The sequence below is a fragment of the Doryrhamphus excisus genome, chromosome 10 (assembly GCF_030265055.1).
Source record: "Doryrhamphus excisus isolate RoL2022-K1 chromosome 10, RoL_Dexc_1.0, whole genome shotgun sequence".
NCBI classification, from domain to species: domain Eukaryota; kingdom Metazoa; phylum Chordata; class Actinopteri; order Syngnathiformes; family Syngnathidae; genus Doryrhamphus; species Doryrhamphus excisus.
In genome coordinates, this window is record NC_080475.1 from 16,292,651 (window position 1) to 16,315,755 (window position 23,105).

At 43.0% G+C, this 23,105-nt stretch overlaps 1 protein-coding gene across 13 annotated transcripts in view; it reads right to left on the reverse strand.

Moving 5' to 3' along the window:
- prdm16 (PR domain containing 16) overlaps nt 1-23,105 on the reverse strand; it is a 193,157-nt gene that overhangs the window by 63,317 nt on the left and 106,735 nt on the right. For 8 of the 13 annotated variants that reach the window (XM_058083289.1, XM_058083285.1, XM_058083286.1 and 5 more), the window contains one exon: nt 6,108-6,155. The exons of 3 other annotated variants lie outside the window; for them this stretch is intronic. In XM_058083289.1, the coding sequence (XP_057939272.1) occupies nt 6,108-6,155 (48 nt within the window). Of the gene's footprint in view, nt 1-6,107; nt 6,156-12,523; nt 12,597-14,072; nt 14,094-23,105 lie in introns of those variants that run through there. 2 more of the 13 variants (XM_058083296.1, XM_058083295.1) reach the window with 2 other exon arrangements.

The window sequence follows — 23,105 nt, forward strand, 5'->3', positions numbered from 1 at the left end:
CAAGGGTATTGTGTGAGGAAACTGATATGACTGACAAGACTATCACCCCCCTCTTTTTGTTGGGTGACCCCAGAATGTGGTGGGAATGGACACTGGGAGGGAGATTATGGAACGACAAAGACCGCAAGAGGAGGAATACGACAATGCCCTAAAACTGAATGAGAGATGCAAGGAGATGACATGAACAATCGTCTCCTGCATTGGAAGCTACAAGCACCTTTCAGTAAATACGCAAACACACACACCATCATAAAAACACACAATGGCCGTTGAGGCATAATGACAGTACTCGACAGTCACCAGCAGCTGGAAAAGGTTCCCACAAACAAGCCAGACGCCGAGAAAGACCATTTCATTATGATTCCATCTTGACGTTGTCCCATTCCAACAACTCTGACATTGTCCAGATTGTGAGAATATCGAGAATATCGAACGCCAGCCCTCTAGGGTGCCTACATACCCATTAAAGAAATAGTCAAATGGGATTATTGAACAACTTGATAGATGCTCCTGTTGGGCGTGTGTTGAAAGTATGGAAACACAAAGGGAGATTATTTTAACACATTTGGCTTGATCTGGATTAGCATCAAGAGCACTTTAATTACTATATATTATTTTTACTATACATATATACACAGAAAATGACATCTATCATATACAAGTGAGCATTCCTCCAGTCAAAATGAGCTAAACCTAATTATTGTATGATGGAGACGGTGTCAGGAAGCAAAAGCTATGCTTTGAAAGATTATCCTGCACCAAGAAGCAAAGATTCCTCAACATGCAGGATTCGGAGCATCTGAGTCCAATCTCGGAATATTTGCCTGTCTGTGGGTGCGGTGATGAGGATCCCGTGTATTAGAGAGTGCTATGACATATTGTGTGTTATTGGGGAGAAGAGTTGAAGGCATCGTGATGATGGGTGTATGTGTGTTTTGGAGGGGGGGCAGGTTAGGCAGCCATATAAAAACATGTCACTCAGTCGACATTAAAAGGTAACCCTGCCCAGCAGAAGAAAGAGACCCATATCATCATTAAGTCATCTTGGGGCAAAGTGAAAACCACAAATATTATTCCTAGACCCCCCCCCTCTCCACACACACACACGTGTACACACACCCATCATTTGGTTGACACTAAACATTGATGAGTGTGTTGGTTTACACCTGAAAGGACACCTGACTAACCTCATGTTCAACCTGAAGTGTTGGTTGCACTTTATTCAAATAAAATGTGAATACATTTGCAATTAATTCCTGTTTACTTGTTTGTTTATATCCATAATTAATTTATACCTGATTGCTTTACAAAAAACAATGAGAATCTAGGAAACGTCACCTGCACGGTCCAGCATCTGGGTATTTATTTCAAAGTTACTGAATTGTTCAAAATGAACTAATCGTCCCTGGATCGTCATTTTTATAGTGACCAATTCAAATTGCTGCCCACCGAGCCTGGGGCACTGATACTCGACATAGACACATACGTCCATGCACACACACACACACACACACACACACACACACACACACGCCCCTGTTACCTCGGGACATTTGTGACTTTCAGCATTATGAAAAAATTACGATCCTTTGGTGCAGCGGCATGACAGTGATTATAACATCCACATTATCATTTCAAAGAAATGATAATAATTATCAATCAATCATGAGCCTATTTAAGCAAGGGGGAAGAGGGGAGGTAAACTATATGGCCCGAAGTCATGGATCATTTCTGTGACCCGTGAGCCAACTTGTGTTCACATAATAGCACTCATACATTTAGGCTCATTAACCAACCAATTAACCATTAACCAACCAAAGTCCATTCTCCAGCTTGATAATATGGGAAAAGAGGAAAAATCCTATTGTATGCACATGCACGCTCACAGCTGATCCCCTTTCGCCTGCATTGTCTTTCAACATTGAGCAGGACAAATGGAGAATACATTTCAACCCGTCATCCTCCCATTTAGGACCCTTACACATCAAGAACATGTGTAATACAGATTCTGGATGTGAATATGGCCGTTAATGGCTACTAATAATTGACTGAGAGAGCATATATGTCAGACAAGCCATTAATTATTATCTTCAGAGCATCCACACATTGTGAAGACAAGCATGCAGATAAAGTGTGACAGACTAACAAAGATCTTCTGAATGAGATATCCCGCTTTAGCAGTTAACCTCCCGTGAAAAGCATGAATTGATTCAATCTGATGGCTGAATAAACGGCACTAAAGGAGAGAAAGCAAGAAAGACAGTGAGAAAAAGATAGTAGCCTTCAGCGGGGAGATGATCGTCTGGGGAAAAAAGCAATCAGTGTTCATTGATTTTTTTTTTTTCTGCATGAATGGAGGGTGTCTATCTGGAAGTCATTATCTGCCATCTGATCTACGCAAGTGTTTACACACGTCAGGGTGGACAGCAGCGCTCTTCTGAAGATGAGGATTAACACACAGGCACACACAAAAAACACAAAGCATAGACTGTCTTCGCTGGCCCCCCATCTTTATATCACCTTTAAATCCAGGGACTCTGAAAAAGAAACAGCCCTGCTCTGACACTCTATTAACTTCCACAGACCTGGGTGTATGTGCGAGGAGGATATATGTAAGCAGGGCCTAGACGGCTAAACAGGCGGATAGTCAAGTTTTGTGTGCTGGGCCTGACCAAACCAAACAATCCCTGATACTTTTTCCAATGGCCTCTGATAGCCATCTAGAGCTTGAACAACACCATTCTGTCTAACGGGGCCAACCAGAGAGGCCAAGGAATGAATGCAATAAGTAGAGAGGGGATTCAGATAGCGGATCTATTTATTTTTTGTCTGTGTGCAGGCGTGAGGATGCACGTATTCTCACTTGCGATATAGCTCGATCTGCCTTTGAGAAAGTTCAGGATACAACAAGACGTTAAACCACCCCTGTTATCTATATTATCTAGCATATTAGCTTAACTTTCATCCATTGTCTTAACCTTGACTCTGAAAGTGCCTTCAATCTATCCAGCCATCCTTTTTCTATGCTGCTCATCCTCACAAGGGTGGCAAGTTCCTGATTCCTTACCAGCGAAATAAATGCATTTTAATCGGTCAACGGCATTTCCCACTGGACTGTTTTGTGAACATGGGCCAGTATGCAGCTAGACTAGCCGATGCCTTTCCAACGTTACTTGGTCGTGTGGACTGAGCAACCAGTAATTAACAATTTATCAGTGTCCTAAATGTGTTTATTTTGTGCAAGTAGTGGAGCAAAAACACTTGCATGAGAGGGGTTGCTAATAGCTGTTTCCCACAACACCTAGTGGCCACATTCCGTTACCAATGCTGTAAAAAACACTAAAATGCTAAAGCTACTTACCATTGAGAGACGGATTGAAGTAACCTCTTTTTTTTGAAAAACTTCAGAATGTCCAGTCTCTACTTCCGGATCCGATTCGGGATCCAACACATATGGCTATGGTTTGTTATAAGCTGACATTTTAAGACAATAAATCGCCGTTTATTAACATCTCCTATACCGTTTGCAGCTAGCAACACATACCAGAACTCCTTTTAAGTACTCGCGAGTGTGACCAACCACGGTGTAGTCGCCGTACCTGGAGGTGGGCTGTGGGTGAAATACAATAAACAGACCGTTTTCGCAGGAGCTATGAAAAAAATACATCTGAATAGGTGCAAATACTGGAAGAACTAGAAAGCTTTGTGTGGGCACAACTCAATTGAAAGGGACGAAAAATGAAACCTAATAAACAGAATGCAAAACATAGGTACATACATTTTAGCTCCATCTGCAAATAATATACAGGATGGCAATCACAATTTTGTAATCACACGCTCCAAAATAAAGCTACATATTTAAATACACGTCAAAGTGACGTCGAAGGCGGAAGTCTATGTTTACTAGCCGACGTGTGTGTGTGTTGCAAATGAATGAGTCACGTTATAAGAAATGGCTCATGCATAATGTCATTCATATTCATAACAGGCATGTGGCCTGGCTGCCCACCGCCCGGTGAGGGCCCACTGCAACTCACACTCACACACATAATGAGCTGTGTGGAAAGAATGTTTTGTATTTTACATTCTGCCAGGAATTGTACAATATTGCTGCATTTAATATGACATATGTGTGTGTGTGTGTGTGTGTGAGTGAGTGAGGGGAGCGGGGGGGGGAACCACAGGACTGTGTGTGTGTCTGTGTGTGTGTGGAAGGTGGCTGGGTAATTTACAAAATGTGTTGCTCCACATTAAGTTAAAGTAGGAAAGGGAAAGAGTTTAAACCACCTGTGGTCAACTCTTAAAACAAGATCACTAAATATAGCAAGTTTACATGAAACGAGTAGTTTTCCTGTTTGTTTTGACTTTCGGCCTAACACTGAAATTAATGCAGTTTATTAAACACAGTTCTGATCATGTGATATTGTATACTGTATAGCCCGGGCAAAAATGCTACTTTTAAACCATTCAATTTTTGTTTTAACAATGTTTTAAAGGGGACCAATTATGCTCATTTTTCCGCCCTTTGTATTAAATTGTGGACTATAAAGCAGCTACACACAATAACCCATACAGACAGCTTTCTAGATCTTGCAGAATTTGCACCTATTCATAGCTGTATTTCCTTGGATTTCCAGAATGGCCTGTTTTAATTTATTCCATTATTGAATTTATTCGCCCGCCTGCAGGCATGCCCACTCCGCTGTGATTGGCCAAACTCCAGAGTGTTTCCTGAGACTTCCGGATTACTGCCGAACCCCACTGTCTAATTATGTTGGTACAGGAGTTGATAATAAATGTATGAACGTTTTGGAGGGGTACTTGAAAAGTGGTTAGGAGCTACTGGTAGAGCTACTAGCTGGTGATCCCTGATTTAACGTGTACAAACTCAAACAGGGGCAACGTAGGTTGGCGTTTACTGAGCGCAGACTATCACAACATAGGTAGTTCAAAAAGCTGTGCTTAAAAACATGGCTAGACACACAGATTGTGGTGAAAAAGGCTATTAACAACTCCAGACATCAGTGAGCTTGGAATTGTAATTTGTATGACACAAATATTTCCTGCATTAGTGCTAGCTCTGCTACCTCTGCTAGCTCTGCTACCTCTGCTAGCTCTGCTAGCTCTGCACTAATGCGGTGAAATTAGAGCAGTGAAACAGTTCAGCAGCACAGGGGGGCTGGTGTTAGAAAAAAACTCTCTAAAAGCAAGTGTTCAGAGCCATCCCAAACTTCTTTCAGGGTTCGCTTCAAAATATGCATCCCTTATTATGTGAAACTTTGATAAGGGTACAACATACATACACGTTGTAGGATACAACGGTTCCCTTTAATGCCGAGCTCAACAACAAAAGAAAAAAAGGTAAACCTATTGGTGTTTGTCCATAAAGTACAGTATGTTTGATAGCAGGCTACAAATGTGTTGTGCCAATACAATTCAGTGGGGTGGATGATTCCACTAATGCAATATGTGACTGAAATGATGACTGCTGTGAAAAATATCATTCCAACATGACTTCTGCACTGCACTGTAAATCACAATCTTAAGGCTGCATGTCTCAAACCTCTTTAATAAAGCTTACATAATTTATTGCTTTCTCATTTCCAAGCATTGTTATCAATTCTGTAACCACCCCTGTCGCTGACAGGGGTCAGCTGCCACCATGCCTCTGTGGCTTCAGGAAGCCACAGAGTGTCCACTTGGTCCGGGCCCATTGTTCTTTCATGGACCATTAGATGGACAAGAATCCATGGTGCTGGCCTCGCCTGTCCTGACCTGGTGACATTGGCTGTTAAGGCAAGCTGCCAAGTCTCTTCAATAAATTTATCACCTCATAAAGTGGTCAGTGGCTGGTTAATGGGATGTATCACTCTTGTGTGCAGGTGTCAGTGTTTCTATGGACTTCAGTACAGAGCTTTGCTTCAAGGGCGGTGTGTATGACTTTACGACACCTCGCAGATCTACAGTCATCTAAATCTATATCTAGAATACCTGTATAGTATGAAACCATAGAGAAAACAAAGTATCATGGTGGAAATTAACTATTTCACCATTGCTCAAAAGATGGAAGAGAAAACAGAAAAGGTCTTCTTTGCAACCAGACCTACCTTTTTTACACAGTTGTCTGGGGATGCGTTGTCATGGTCATTCATCATCTACGGAGAAAGAAAACATACTTTTGTCAATTCAAAACATAATGTAAATCCAACATAAGGCAACGATACATGTCCGATTATGAAGACAAAACATTTGTACAGCATCTTATCCTGGGGTTGTGACTGTGGCTGTTTGATGACATGAGCACAGGGTGTTTGGTCACAGTACATCACACATAGCCTCTGGTCAACAAATGTGACCAGAGGGACATAATAATGGACTGAGAGGTCACCAAAAAACACACACACCCCCACAAAGGCACACACACACAAGCAACATAATGCTGCACACGCCCCTTCTGTTGAATGAATACCCCACAGATTTGACGTTAATTCTCCACTTCAGCGTTGCAGGAAATTTAGCTGAGACTGTGTCTAAGTGCAAGGGTATAATTAAGCCTTCAAGCAATATTTACTGGGGGGCAGATAGGTGGTAGAATGCCCCCAGTGTCTGCCAGAGGAAATGATGGAGGAATGATGACGTGATGACGACACTCAATGAGAAGCTATTTTGCATTAGCAGTGACACGGGAGTGTGACTCTGTATTTCTCTGAAGATCTTTGATGGCAGTTGATGTTTAAAAAAGACGATGCCTCAATGGAGGAAGGTTGGTCTTTCTCGTAATGTAATGTGTCAGCTGTAGTTTACAAAACAAACACCTACAATACCACCAGGCATTCAACAACTATAGAATGACTGTCTGTTCAATTGCACGCCAAAGCATAAATATACGTGTGTTTTTAAATTGTGGAGGAGGAGCAAAACTGCCAGCGTCGACAAGTAGACACCAACGGTTTCAAGTGGACTCTCCATCATCCAAACAGCCAATAAGACAAGACAATACAATAACAATAACAATATAGATAATTTATATATATAATTTACCTGTGTTAAATTTTGTACAATTAATTCAACATATTGTTACTTTAAAGTGTATACTGTATTTGCAACATTACTAGGGTTGACAATAGCAGAGTAACAATGTTTTGAACACTATTAATTTGGATTGGCACCAAATTGAACACTTTTTTATGCTTCCACCTCCTGCACACGCCTTTTGTCAATAAATATATTTGCATTATTATTTAGCAAAGCAAAGAAAAAAGCATTATTATAGAATTTTGGTTTTGTTGAATCTTGCTATTAAACAAACCAACTACAGAAAATGTGACCTCATTCTTACGGGAAAAAGGTAGGCAGAGATGTCGTTTGAACATGTACACACAGTGTGCACACATAGGATTAATGTATGCATGAACACTGACACATTTATCATACAAATAGACAGACAGACCAAAACACCAACAGAACCCCACCAAGCAAATAAATAGGATATTAATTAAGGAGGGAAAATGTGATTGGTCACTGACTTGTGCAGCTATGATTTATTGCACATGTCATCTCAAACTGACTTTTACTCCGTCTTGGTGAGGCAAGTCCAAATAGAGACTAGCTTATTTTCAGAAGCACATGTTTTCCACTACATAGACAAGTAAAACGTCCATTTGTTCTGTATCTAGCCTTCTGAACGCTGACATGTCAATATGTCTTAGGCAGAAGAGAAAACACTGCAAGCAGGGTAATTAGAGCGTGTGAGTGTGGAACTCTGTCTCTGGCCTGTATGACCTCAACCAAAAACAAATCCAGTTAAGGCGTGATGAAAGTGCAGACACCTGCAGAACCATTCCGCTCATTAATGTGTTTATCTATCTCGCCACGTCCACGCTGGGTGCTTTCACACCACGCAGGAGAAAGAAAGATTATTATTAAAGTTTCATTGCACGGCTTTTGTTATTGGACAGAGTCAGGAGTCTTTCAACGCCACTTTAGTACCATTCGTATTGACATGTCGTGATGACCACGCACACACAAGGAAAACACAGCATGGAGAGAGAAGTGCAAAGTGACTGAGATCCTTTGTTTTTACAAGACGTGTCACAGTCTAAAACACTTGATGGAGGTAAGTCCAGCTCCCGTCATTTCCACAACTAAATTAATGTGAAAAGCCAGCAGACAGGCCCCGAGGGGGACTTTTTTTTGTATGAGCCCCATTATAGTGTGGTGGTTTGCAACCCCCCTCCTTGAAAATCAACCCTACAGTGTAATCTATTTATACAAGTCATACACCAGAAGGCAACATGAGGAGAACCTTGACATGGGCTTGCTCATCATCGTCCTCGGAGGATGAGCGGAGGTTTGTGCCGTAGGAAAATGTTAGCTCTGTGTTGCCAAGAACAATTCTCTTCAAGTCTGAATAATAAGAAGCAATACAGCAGGACGGCCCAATACATGCCTACGAATGTCACAAAAGCCGCAAGTTTCCAAAAAAGAACCATCAGCAAACAAACCTCAGGTTTTTTTTAAACCAGGGCCCAGTCGGACAGAACCTCAGCCAGAAAGCCACAAATTGAAAGTTTTGCTCACTTTTATTGGGAACTTTTGCTGGTTCTTGGCTCACTGACAGGATATTATTTTGAAGGCATTTCCCTGGATGGATTATTGATCTCTTGGAGAGAAGAGAAGTTGCAGTTCAGTCTCTCATTGACTTTTCAAATCAGAGCTGAGTGACAGGTCTAAAGCCACATTTCCACAAAGAGCTACAGTACAGTTTGGTTTGGTTTGGTTTGCCTCTGTGGGCTTCGGACTAGTAACGGATGACAAGGATTGCATTTCCACAGCAGGACTAGGCTAGGTCTGCACCATTAAAACTGGAGTGTGCAACTAGACAAGGAATTAAACAAATGTTGACAATATACATAAGCAAAAATTCCTCAATTGTCTTTAGACTTTCATATAAATAAACTTTTATATACGCTGTGACAGTTGAACAGTCAGAGAGTTGAAGCATCACCAGCATCATACTAATAATATACCACAATATACCTCACCGGACCAACTACAATTTTATATGAAGGCCCGGCATCAGCTGGTCCCAGCAGCTCTGATGCAAAATCAACAACAATCACTATTGTGTCAATGCTAACATTGTCATTCCAGCTCTCACATCTGTGAGATTTTAAATTCAACAATGGCACAAACCGCCCCCAAAAGTGAAAAAAAGTTGGAGTATGAAGTCTCCAGTGCTATTTTCGCACAGGTCTTCAGATAACAAAACATTTACACCTTCCTGCAACAATCTGTTCTTGTGCGTTTGAATAAAGATATAAGACAATGCAGTCTGCTTTTTAGCTGCAGCGGCCCGTCTCAGGCCTTTTTGCTGGCATTGGTCTTTTCAAAGAGTATAAATTGGACTATTTTGGGACTTCCCAGCGATAGGGGCCTTGACAGCTCACTCAAAACAAGACAAGAGCTATGACCTCTTAATAACATGCCTCAACAATGAGGTTGCCCACAGAGCTTAAGTGGTGAGGCAGGGCAGAAGGAAACGGGGCAAAAACGCTCACAGCTAAATAGCAGGAAGCTGGGCGTCCATCAGATCAGATCAGAAAATATTTATGATGACTTGAATAAGTGGAGGACTAGAGGTGTGCTGGCCAAGGCAAACACAGGAGAGTGCTGATAGGAAACATTCTTTTTCTAGCTCGCCGTGTTTGTCTGTTCTGGTTGACATAGAACGTGATTCCAAATAATCGCTGTTTGAGTCGCTATCGCTGTGTCCATTTTTGCCACAGCGCTAAATGTGAGACAATTATACACAGCACATTAACAACGGCAACTGGAGTGGTTGCTTTTTAGAAGAAACAACAGAGATCTGATGAGCGTCACGCTTATCGCATCAGGCTAACGCTACGAGTCGCCCAACCCTCCATCCAGATGGGTCTGTGCAGGGTGCGGCTAGTGACGGAACAGTGGTGAGATAGAGCTTTGTGCACAAAGGTTAGATTTGGAAGGCAAACACTCCGAACCATTGTGCGACTCTGGAAAGTCACGGACACTTGTCTAACACAAACGGCTGGTATTTACAGAACTAACTACATGACCCCGCATGACCTCGGCCTTTGTCTCGTTTATAAAGAAATCCCATGGCAAAATATTGATGGGGTTCTGCGGATGAGTTCTTTTTCTTTTCATTTCAAAGTCTTGTATGAGTCACAGACATTGCGCTGACATGAACATATGAAGCTGCCTCTCTTAAAGATAACGATGTTGCTAGGTAAGGTTGAACAACCAACGTATGAAGGGGTCATACACTATATTCATAGCGTCCATGTAGGACCATCCATCACCTGATGTCCGATGGCCTTCATCCTTTTAAGGCATTTGCCTCTGAACTTGATATCGACAGAGCTGTACAGATAAATTATCTGCTCGGCCTCCACTTTATTGATAAGTCATTTAGGCAGATGATCAGTAATAATCATAAGTGAATAAGTGTGTGCCAATAGATCTTCTGCTGGGAAATATAGTGACAGCCAAGGGGTTAAAGAGCAATAAATAACCCTACCTTTTGGCCTAAAAGGATTAGGAATGGCCATGACATGCCTTTCAGATAATGATATATTGCAGTCTTCGTCTTCATTTTGATAAAGGTTGCAGTTCATCGATATGTAGCAGGAAGAAGGAAAATAATGTTGCCTTCAATGTAATGATCTCCTGTTCTTCCTATGACACCTATTCCCTCATAGCAAGCAGGGGTTATGGGAGTAAGACCTGGGGTCTTGACTTGGGGGCATATAGATTCAATCAAAGGTCGTGCCACTTCATTTCACATCCTGCAGCTGCTGTGAAGCCTGGACATGTGACTGCTTACATTTAGATGCAACCTAGTGCAAGACCGTTTTTTTTTCATCCATGCTGCCTCATATCACGATTCATTTTGCAAATGATATGCATGCTTGCTATTATGTATCACAGCCAAATTTGCACCAGGTTCAGAGACATCAGAGATTTTCAACGTTTTAGAAACATTCACTCGTCTAGAAACTACCGATTCACATCTTACGTGTTTTTATGTAAACACGGGCGCCTGAAGCCTTTACGTCTTACCAGCATTTCGTGGGATCCCATACATACAGAAACACACGGAGCTTGGAACTGAACAGGCCCACAAATAGAAGCGAAAGTGTCCAATAACAGGAAGGCTAAGTGCATATGTAAATGGACGTTCTTCTTTGTTGAAAGGGTTTACACAGAGGTCAAGGCGTGATGATGATGCTTGATAGTGGACAGATAAACAAGTGTAGATTTGCTTTTTGTTTTTTTTGTTAGCGTCAGCAGTTTGCACAAGCACAGTCTGTCAAAAACAAAAAAAGTTAGACATGAAAAGTAAGTACCCCTCCCACGGCTTCCTTCTGTATACTCATAACTATCCACTTCGTTCATTGGTCTTTCTTCACTCTCTCAATTGCTTTTTTGTATAAGTGAGGCGTGTGTGTTTACAAGGAAGACGTACGGCTTAGATGTTAGGTCATCAGTAGGACAGAGGTGAATGGTATAGTGTGTGCTTGGGAAAAAAAGTAAACAGCGCCGTGTGTTCATAAGACAGCCTTTGTTAAGACTGCTAGTCTGTGATTTCAACTTGTTTAGTTTATTGCAGCAATACACTTGGACACACACTCTGCTTCATATGTTTCATTAAGTGTGACAAACAAGTTACTCACATGACCGAGACAGTAAATATTGCATTTGACAGACATGACACTGTCCTTCCTTCCACTAAAATTGGCATCCACTTAAAGGTCTCAATATAGTAAAGGTGTTTCATTTATGGGCCATTACCAGCGACTAATGCCCCTATATTACCCACATAATATGTGGGTAATATGGTTAATTGCTGCAATTAGAATGGCTATTATTTTGAGAATGATATGCCGATAAACACAAAAAAGGATTCATCTATTGCAAATGGAGTGTAGTGCACTCTGAGTTTTTTTCTTTTTGTAGATTGTAGATTTATACAGAAAGCCAAACGATGCTGTTTAAAGATGCTGGCTGTAAATGGTTTCACTGTGCTAGCCAGTGACCAGCCCAGGCACACAATTAAAGGAAATAAGTGAGAAATGAAATGCAAATAATAAAGCCATGAGATATACTTTATAATATCTGTGATAATCTTTCAACAACTCACAAAATAAATAGTACAATCAGAACCATTGCAGTGAAAAATGGCTTTGCATTCACACACTTGTCAATTGGTACTCTGGTCCAGACGAAATATTAATAAATGTACACAACCAGACATATTCTATTCTTGGTGATTGCTGTATGATTTTTTTTTTTTACAATGTCAATGAGCCTCTCCCCCTTCTGTCTGTCTGCCCATGCACTCCTTAAAGAGATAGCTTGTCACCACGGGACCTCCCTCCAAGTCCATATGATCAACCCATCGGCTTCATCATAAACGTCAAGCTTTTTATGATTTATGATTTATTTAGCTAATGAAATGGATTAGGATGATGCACAGTACCTTTCTAAAGCTTCACAGATCTGTACTTTGTTTTCTGCGGATGCTGGGAGGAGAAAACGTCTTGCGTGACATCCTCTCAACCGTAGCTTGATAGTGAGCAAGGACAGTTAAATCTTTTGAAGATCTGTCATCAGTTGTTACTGCGTGGCCTTGAGGATTCTTGGAAGAAGATATAAGCGGATTGAGATAATGTAGCGGTCCCACAGTACAAAGGCCATTGTCTGATGCTTTTGCTATCAAAATTCATTACTCGCTCACTTTGATCCTTTGGAGGATGGTCTCACAGACTTTGTGGCAAGGTACATCTGGCAATGCTGAAGATATGATGCCAGTTTGGGACAAACTGTGCCTGATAGTGGTTGTTGTTGTACCCAATGACAGACAGATACTATACGTCATATTATGAACCAAAAGCCAATTTGACATAAGTCAGTACAGATACATATTCATCGTCAAAGACAGGTGAATATGAACATCCATTCAGTTAACCTTCGGGCTCATCACAAATGACTTTATTAGCAGGGCCATATAAGGTGAATGCCCTTTACAACCCTATTAGTGCTAAGGAGAGACTATCTCTGTCACCAAGATTGATGTTCCCTGGCTTATCAAACAAAGCCTTTCATTATCAGGAAAAGCCTTAAGTAAGGGATACGTTTGCCCATATGTCCTGTGTGCACACATCAAATCTTTATCGCCAGCTGGATCGGATGTTAAAAGCTTATCATTGTTATCCTCAAAGGTGTCAGCGAATTTATTTTTAATATCATCACCATCCCGGTCCGGTGAATAACAAAGGTGCTGTAGCAATAGGATGCTCCGGTTGCGGTCTCTGGACCCGGTTTATAGATGTCTGTCTGTCTGCCCGCTGCATGATGATGACAGATGACTTTATTGGGGGGAGTTGCATGATCACAATTTCAAGTGGGGACTTTCCATGACTCATCTGACTGGAGCAATCACAATGGCAATTTTTTTGTGAACACTCTTGACCTTTATTGCAGTTATTTTTAAAAGTGAAGCGAGACAATACGCTAATCTTTATTCACACACCTCTGTCAGTCTCAAGAAACAAATATCAAGACATCAGCAGTCTAAAAGGAAATTATTCTTTTTTCTCCTCTCACTACAGTCGTATTATGTAACTTAGGGAAAAAGTTATTGGAGTGAGAGTGGTGAGCCCACGAAGAGAAAACCTGTCTGTCCTTGAGCGGAGGGACGGAACACAATGCTGGCTTTATTCAGCGTCTCAGCCCTGTCGTTAAGGACCGATGACACACTCCTCCGGGTGTGCAATAATCTTTAACGGTGCGATTTCTAAAATAACACCAGTGTTAAGACGTAGAGAGAAGGTCCCGTTCACGTTGCTCACCAGAAGCTACAAATGTATACGAGTAATGGTAAAACTACCTGGTGTTTACTTTGCTGTGGTGACTTCGACGTTTATCAATATCCCAGACATGGACTTAACCAGAAAAACATCATCTTAAGGAAATGTCAGTGGGCATATGGAGGTTGGAGAGAGAGAAGACAGGCTGGTGGGAGATACCTGTACTTAGCCACGGCGTCAAACGATGCAGTTGACCCTGACAGTGGCAGCTCCATTGGCTCCCAAACACCCCACTGTTGTTAACAGTGTTATCACAGGGCTGCGCTAGGCTAGATAAAGGCTGTTGCCGCTGATGGGCCTTGTGTGATTGAGCGGCTGGCTGCAGACACATGAACAGAGGGAGTGGTGTCCATCAGCCTGCTTCTGGTTAGCGACGGTGAAGATAGAGAGGCTGAAACAACATTGTTATATCGTCAACTATGTGTGTTTAACAGCCGCAAAAAGAGGACAGCACCTCTATCGTTGTTTGGGTTTTGGGGGCCAGACAGGAATCTTGCAGTCTCTCCCTCCATATCAGGGTCTAAAGGGTGAACTTAGTCACTTGCGAGTGAAAATGACACAGCTTTATGATAGTGCAGCAGCCTTGAGGTTTCCCTTCAGGACAAGTGGGGGGCTTGTGGGTCAAAGAGAAAGATGAAGCATCTAGTCAAATTGTTCTGACAGATGACCACTTGTTTCTACCGAGTCGATGGGAATTCTCATCCAGTTATCCAGCAGCATATGTCACTGCTGTTGGCTTTTGATAGATTTGAGGTCCAGGTTTTCGACCTCTTCTGTACCAAACTTGTGTCATTTCTGTAACATATGGCAGAGTTGTTAGCACAGCTGCTTCACAGTAAGAAGTTGGCTTGACTCCAGTTTGGACCGGTCTGAAATGCCATTCTGGTGCCTTTCTGTGTGGAGTTTGCATGTTCTCCCCATGCCTTTGTGCATTTTCTCAAGGATTCTACAGAATCGCTGCCCATTGCCTCTCAGGGAAGAGTTCTCACAAAGCTGGAAGCGTATGTAGTTGTTGTCTTTTGACTTCTGCCATCAGGGTTTACCGCTGCGAGACACTGCTACGATTTGTTTGGCTTAGTTTTTATGGCAGATGCCCTTCCGGACTCAATGCTCCCCGCAAAGCTCCAATGGCTGGTTGTTGGGGCATTGGTCAGGATTCGAACGCTCAACTGCACGAAGGGCTGCACTAACTGCTCAAAGCTGGAAATTTTCCAAGCAGCTTTGTCCCTGGTGAATCGATGATTAAACAATTATGATGTGTTTCCCCCAAGAGTATTCATTTATTTTCTACCACTTATCCTCACGAGGGTCGCTGCGGTGCTGGAGCCTATCCCAGCTGTCTTCGGGCAAGAGGCGGGGTACACCCTGGACTGGTGGCCAGCCAATCACAGGGCACATATAGGCAAACAACCATTCCCACTCACACCCCCCAAGGGTAGTCTGCTGTTATTTGTCGCCCTCTACTTAGAAACAACATGGCAGTCGTTTCTTCATCCAAATCTTTCCGTCTGTTTTAGCCTTGTTGGGAAAAGCTCATCCCGTCTGCACGTGTGTTTAATTTCTCATCTTTCTCAGTCTTTCCTATGTGTCCCTTCCGCTGAGAGTCTAAAGGAGGGTCGAGCCAAGGCTAACATGTATCTATAATGTGTTCGTCTCAGGCAACCAACCGCTCCCCCCCCCCCCAGGAGTGGAAGAGTGCTCTGGCTTGTTGGCACCGCGGACAATGTGGGTGTTGTGTGGATGAGTTGGCTGGTTGTCCGCTTCCAGACTGCAGAGTCAATGCGGGGCCACTGCTGAGCTGCTGCCTGTCCTGCTGCTCAATAAAACCTTCCGTCATATATTTTTTCAAGTGGTCTTCCTTATTTGTCTTTCATGATGTTTTCTTTTTAAAGTCGGGACTTTTTCTTGTGCTCTCCACCCTGGATATGATCTGTTCGCACCCTCTACCTTAATAGACTTTTTTTAATGACCTTGCGTGACTGTGTGTGCCTACATGAAAGAAGCTCTTTTCAGCGCTGACACACAGCAGATTGAGACGTCAGGCGCCTGCTCCCTGTGCTAAATTAGCCATTGTGTGTGGGGGCTAATTGGAAATCTAAATGTTTTGCACAGCAAGAGAAGAGCCACAAAGGAGCGCTGTCTTGCTGGGAGTGGAAAATTAGATTATAGATTTTGTTTTTTCCACATTTGTATTCACTCATATTCATACTCTGTGTTAGTTTGATTGTCACTGTACTGCGGCAGAATAAAAAAAACTAAATAAATATTTAATAAAGAGGCAAAATCGGAGTAATGTAGTAAACAGTGTTAATCAAAAATCTTAATCATAATAGAAACACCTGCCTATTCCATTAATTAGAGTGCCTTGATCTACATAATTCAGCCTAAAATATGAGAGCGAATAATTCCAAGGATACTAATTGACCCATTTATCATTGGACGTTGTTGGTGAATGTTCTTGCTCATTTGAGTGAAGTTTCTCATTATAATTGGGTATTTCAAACCCTCAAAAGCACTTGACTGCTTTTCTGTCAATGATCTTGGCCGATGATTTTTTAAAAAGCAGAATGCTTTGGTGTGTTGAAAAATACTGATGTGCTTTTCGAACACCAGAGCTAGACTGTCAGTAGTTTATAATTCCTAGCACATATCTCGATCAAAGTGTGGATATTTTCATCAAGAGTAGACAGACTGTGAATGCAAAAAGGGTTTGGCTGGTGCACAATTATGGGCGGCGCTCCCCGTTGTTGGGGGCGAGTTGGAGGTGCTGGGAAAATGTGTGGCGCATTCACGGCAAAAGAGGTCTGAGTAACCGTGGAGAGGGTGCTTCCTAACTGATGATGCCTGAGACAACTTCCCAGATCTTCTCTGCCACACTGAAGCCCTCAACAATGCTAAAGACCTCGTATCATCTTTAGAGTCGGTCGCCAAAGGGACTGAATAGCTTTTAGCCTCGGCTGTGAAAACTAATCCGAACAGTGTGAAGCAAGTTTTGTGTCATTCTTCTTAATTGGCGACAGCACGTTTATGCTTCTTTTTATTCTTTTATTCTGCTCTATATGAATACATGTGATGAGCTTTTGATCCCGGCTTTTCAACCTACGACTGTTTATTTATCTATTTCAACTACACCCCAGGGAACAAAAGCTATGCAGATTGGCCACTGACAGCCATGTCGAATATCTCTTTCTGCCAAATCTGGCTGTTTTCTCTTACTGCTGTCACTTGATGTCTTTATGTCGGACTGAGAGTTCACCACCATGAAAAGGGTAGGGGGTGAGCTGAGTGAGTGACCCTCACAGGAGGGGAGTATTAAATATAAGAAGTGAGAGAAGGAGATAGACGAAGCAGAAGGCGGTAGAAAAATCAAAAGGGAGAGCGGGGCACCCCTGCCGGGTCCCAGGCATCTCGGCTGGCAGGCCCCATCTTGGCTTCAGATGGCTTTTGTCGGGGAGGGAAAAAGAGGGTCTCTTCTTCACTTGGGTACGGGACAATAGACGTTTTGTCAGTCACAGTGGAGGTGTCAATGGGTGAGTATGAAGCGATGCTGAAAGTGGAATAAAGCCAAGGACCCATCTTCACAAGGGGTGGGGTGGCGGTGGAAGGCAGTCCTACGAGACAAGGCAGATGTTGAAACACGGTATGATTTATTAGCCTTAGTGTCCTTGGTGGCACTTGGCCACCATCCCAGAATTAGGGAGAGTGGGAGAAAGTAAGCGACATGGGGAACAAGCGGGGGGGCAGTCATGTATAAGACACATCTTAATTCCTTCTATGGGCATGGGGTGCCTCTTGGTCTCTGACCGTCATGGTGGGATTCTCTGCAGAAAAATAACTCTGTTGGGGGTCATCTGCATCACTGAGCAGGAGCCTGTCCCCCGGCATTATTTACAACAATATGCACGTTGCAATCTTAAACTTGTTTCCTATGCCGTGCATTTCACGAGAGAGCTTCTCCCCAGTATTTCCCATCTTTCACTCACTTCACTTTAATCTTGCAACTTGTTTATGCAGGTCTGCCCTGGCGCACTGTAGGAGACTTACTTAGAGTAGTTCTGGAGGGGTGGACGTTTGGACAGTTTTCATCAAGCATACCCAGGGGGAAGATTGATTGGCAAAGTAATTTACTCCCCGATATCCATTCCTTGCTTACTCCCTTGCCCTTCTTCCAATTCATCTATCCATCCATTCATCGGTTTCCATGTCCTTATAAAAACCTGCTGCCTGGAGGTGAAGTTCTGGTTGGAAGTGATGGAGTGATCAGTGGGTGTACTACGGGTGCATGTAACGCTGAAAGGCTGGAATCCATGCTCACCACTGGCACAGATGAAAAAGATTGATTGTCTACGTGTTGACGAGGAAGACTGACAAGATGGCTATGAAAGTGTGTAAACGCAGTGTGCACATCCATGTGCAGACTACCAGTGGGTGGCTCTTGGAGGTCTTGGGGGTGTGAGAGCTTTTGACATGAGCAAAAGGAAGGGTCATCTATCATCTACAAAGAAGGGCTGAGGAGCTACAGGAAAAAAGGCAGATGAAAGCAGACTAGAGGTTGGGAGGGTTGAGTCTGCTGTCTACTTTCACTGTCTGCTGCCATCATCACGGCCACTGACCGCTCACTGAAGTCCACTTCAGCCTGACATGACTGCTCTCATTCACCAACTTCTTTTAAAAAGGGCCTCCGGAAAAACTTTTGTTCCGTTCATTAGTCCGACAAATGTGTACAGATGCTCCAGGAAGAGGGACTAACACAAGCTTCCCCTGCAAACATCCTTGCTGACATGGAGTCAATCTGCTGTTTTGTAAACAAACAGAGCTCATGCGAGAAAGGCTGTTATTATCCAATGTAAACTTGGACAATTAAGTGTTTAAAGGGGACATTACCAATGAGCCGATAAGCGGTTTTCCTTCCCAGTTGCAAAACGATATGCAAACCAGGAGAGTGAGCATGCGAAAAAGAAACAGACGTAAATAAGTAATGGGAAACCGAGAAGTGCCAGTGGGATGGTGGGAAATGCTGGATGTCTTGTGTCAACATGTTTCCGATATTGTCCTGATGGATAATGTCAGCATTGCATCACAATAATCAGTTTTAAGACTTTGATGGCCACGTAGACTACGTTCACGTTAAAGACTTTGGGCACTGTTGTGTCAACATCAGCAAAATTTTCTTGATATGGTAGGGCATGAGGAAATGATTTCTGTTCTGATGGGAGGACGGCCAAAGGTTAATGATGACATGAGACAATGCCGGAGTGTGGGGAACATGGGGGATGGCTCCAGGGGCACAAAGACTGGCATACATATGCCTCAACCCCCGCCATCCAAACTTTTTTTTTGTGCTACCAAACAGGCCCGTTTTCTTCTCACTCCCGTGAATTATACAAACGGCAAAGGCATCCCTTTCTTCCCCAGCTGGAGAGGATAGTAAAAAGGATGAAGCAAAGATGCAAGCGAGAGAAACGCCCCCTCTCCACAACTCCTTGCCTCCAAATGAGCTCTAATGTTGGCGGCGTGGGCTTGCATTTTGCTCCATGGCCATGAGAAAAGACGGTGATGGCCACTGGGTTGGTGAAGGGGAGTGAGGGGGAGGGCAGGGGTAGTCAAGGCACAATGACATATGCGAGGAAAGAATGCTGGCCTTGTTGTTAGACAGCTTGACATTGATTAATGAGACAGAGAGAGGAGAAAATAAGAGAGAGGGGTGGCACTGGTTGGCTATGCTAGACAAGTTGGGGGGTGCTCGACTCTTTCCGGAAGAGCCTCAGGCTGATGATCAGGAAGATGCTTGCTGTGGTGTTCTCCCGGACATCCAAAGTGTTTGTCTGGTGCTGCTCTAATGATTCGGCCTAAAGGATTGTCTGCATAAGCAGCCACTATTAAACACAGGCCACATCAATCCTCATCCATCAAAGTGCCCTTAAAAGGCTGCCATCGCCGCCATCATCACCATCACCATCACCATGAGGAGATGCTTTGTTGGCACATTTTCACACACACACTTGAGAAGCTCAGCTGCTTCGTGACCATCTCAAGCGGCAGGACTCAGCAGTGCACTAAATGTGTTTAAAATAGTTTGTCACTATGTCCTGTATGACACGCATTGGTTGGCTGTGAATACTTGCTATGAATAGGAGATGAGTGGATGAGACCACATCAAAACTTATTATATTGGGATATTGGGAGTGGAGAGCAAAAGGACGGAATTTACAGTTTTCGAACTAGGTTGGTGGGAAGTAGAACTAATTTTAGCACTTGCATTGTGTCATGGTAATCCTCAAACACATTGTGATCATTATTACTTAGCTGGTGTAACATCGTAAAGGAGGACAGTTCTGTGTGCAAAATAGTTTTGTCAAACTTTTTTGGGTTTGTTTTGTTTTGTTGTTTACCGAAAACGACCTACAGCACACGGCAAGAGGTCTGCTGTGCCAGTTTGAATAATGGCCCATCCATTTTCAATGGGAAAAACTTTGGAAAATCGTATCACAACTGAAGAATAAGGCTTTGAGATTTGTTCTCTTCAAATAATCTATGACCGCTTGCACGCTTAAGTCAATCTCCCTCAATCAGTGTCTTGTTGGTTCCTTGCATTTTGCAGGGTCTACGCTCTTGACCTTTTTCCTTCTCGAGGACCTGCTCCCGCCAGCCTCTGTCTCCAGCCAAGAGGGATTTCAAAGCCTCTCCTGGATGTCCACGGAGTTTTTGTCTCGACTCTCATCTATAGGTAAGCCCAGTGGGCAGCCCCTTTCCCACTGGCAGCCTCCTCAAAACTCAAAGCACAATAGCCAGATTTCCTCCCAATTTGCTGGTAAAGAATAGGAGGCTCAGAACTCTTTTCAATACGTCTGAATAGTGGGTCTAAATTCACACTCAATCTTTTGTATTTGCTGGGCCTCACCCCTTTTTCGAGGATCCTTACTTTGGGGAACACTAGGACGATCTGAGGGCTAGCATGTCAGCTAGCGATTTATTATTTTTTTATCTGCACCTTTGTAGACGGCATTACTGCTACATCCATATGCACTTTATGGTAGTCAGGCACAGGTGAGCAGAGGAGTCACTAAACCAATATCCAGACAATTGTATGCCTTCCAGCATCAAACTTTTTTAAATAAATGCATGCAATGCACCCCCTTGTGTCTTGATATGAGTTACATTCAAATGTGATGTTCGGGAGTAGCTGCATTTCACTATTAGGGTGATTACATTTAGCAAATGTTGTTAATCTAAAACAATTTCATTCTAAATGAGTTAAAATGGTCTTATTGTTACAGAAATACTCCAAAAAGGCAAACCATTAAGCTGTAATGCTCATCACACAATGAAAGGCAGCAGTGGCTGTAAGTGTGCCAATTGGCGTTTGAATTATTGTCGCTATAAGGTAGCCGACAAACCATTAACGCTCATTTTCAGTCAACCTGTGCAACACACCATTCATTCGGCAAGTGGAGAATCAGTAATGATTGGTCCAACCCTGCAACCTGAAAAGTGACCGAATCACTCGCAAGATACATATTTATGGCGACTGTGTGTGTACTTTTTAACATTTTTCACCCCACTCTGTTGACCATTCGTCCTACTTAACCTTGCTGCTCTCCCCTCCGTTCCAATTATGCAAACACACACCTCCCATCTGCATATTTGTAGTGTTGCTTAAGTTCAATTCTAATCAACCACCCTTTGCTTGTACTTACTGCAAGCACACAAACTCGTCTCCGAGTTCCTTTAAAGACGCCTGCCTACCTTGCAGGTCCAAGGACTGCCATTAAAGCAATCAGGAGCTTTCTTAGCTAGGTCAAGAGCAAGATGCCCACATGGGGATTATGATTTGAATAATGCAAAAGGAGCGGTGAAGAAAGCAGGAGGAAACAGAGAGAAAGATGGGGGAGAACACAACCTTCACTGGTAAAGGTAAACCATTACAAACAAGATAGAAGAGAGAAAGACACAAAGAGAGGAATGTTAAGGATTAGTTCTGAGTCATTACGCTTGACCTTGCCTCATTGATAATACAGTAAAAAAAAACTCACTGAGGAATTAACTGCTGGGACCACACAAGCTTTGTGCCATGCTACCTTTGTATTCGTCAGTGTGCGTGTGCGTGTGCGTGTGCGTGTGCGTGAGCTCACCTTTCCTACTGCTCCATTGAGTGTCATCGTGGATCAGGATACAGTGGGACAGTGTGAGGGTCTTGTGTGTAAGACAGGGATGAGTAAACTTGGGCTACGTTCACTCTGAAATGTATGATGATTTCGGATCTTTTTGTAGCCCTACAAAAATGCGATTTGTGAATGTAAACACAATGTAAACACAAATTGCATGCGTAATCACACGCTTTTCCAATACCAACAGTGTCTTAGGAAAACAAACTTGTCTCTAAATGTCTCTATGTGTCACAACCCAACAGCCTTTGATAAGTAACTGAAGGTATTTGAACAGAAAATGACAATGAATGTGGCTAAAAAAAAACATCTACCTTTTGGTGACCTTGGTGCGTCCTCTGCCCAAAACGGAGGTGAATATAATCATGGCCTTGCCGCTCCCAGGTTAAGGACTCACCGCTGAGTCTTCTGGCACTAATACGGGGTCACTTTAGCTCTGGCGAGATCATGCATTACAGTGGAAAGAACCACCCCCCCACCAACAAAGCTGTGAGTGGGCCTACCTGTGATAGCTAAAATTAGCCTTTTAATGATAGCTGCGCCACCGAGGAAAGGGTGCACAGACAAAGAAATATTGATTGCATAGTAATTTGGTGTGAGGGTCACAAGTGAGACACAGTATCATATCACTTGTGTCACTTTTGTCGCTTCAGAAATAGCAGGGGACCAAGCACTGAGTGGACACCATTGGAAGTCTCATACCTAGCATACTTGTTTTCACATTAACACATGGTGCAGCCCGCTGTTCGTGTCAAACTACTTTTAAATTTTAATCGCATCTTCTCCACCCTGGCCTTTTGAAGTTGTGCTCCTCCAGTTTTGTATTTGACCAAAATGGATCGCTCATGTTCCCACCCAACTTTGGAATACACGAGCTGAAGTAGTAATGACCACTAAGAGATATTTTTGCTCCTGAGCTCCCCCTATTGTTTCAGTTTCAGTTTCATTGACATTTAGGCTTCAGCAGAAGATATGCTTTATTAGATAGGGTGACGTCGGTTGACCAAATCAGGCTGAACACCAATTG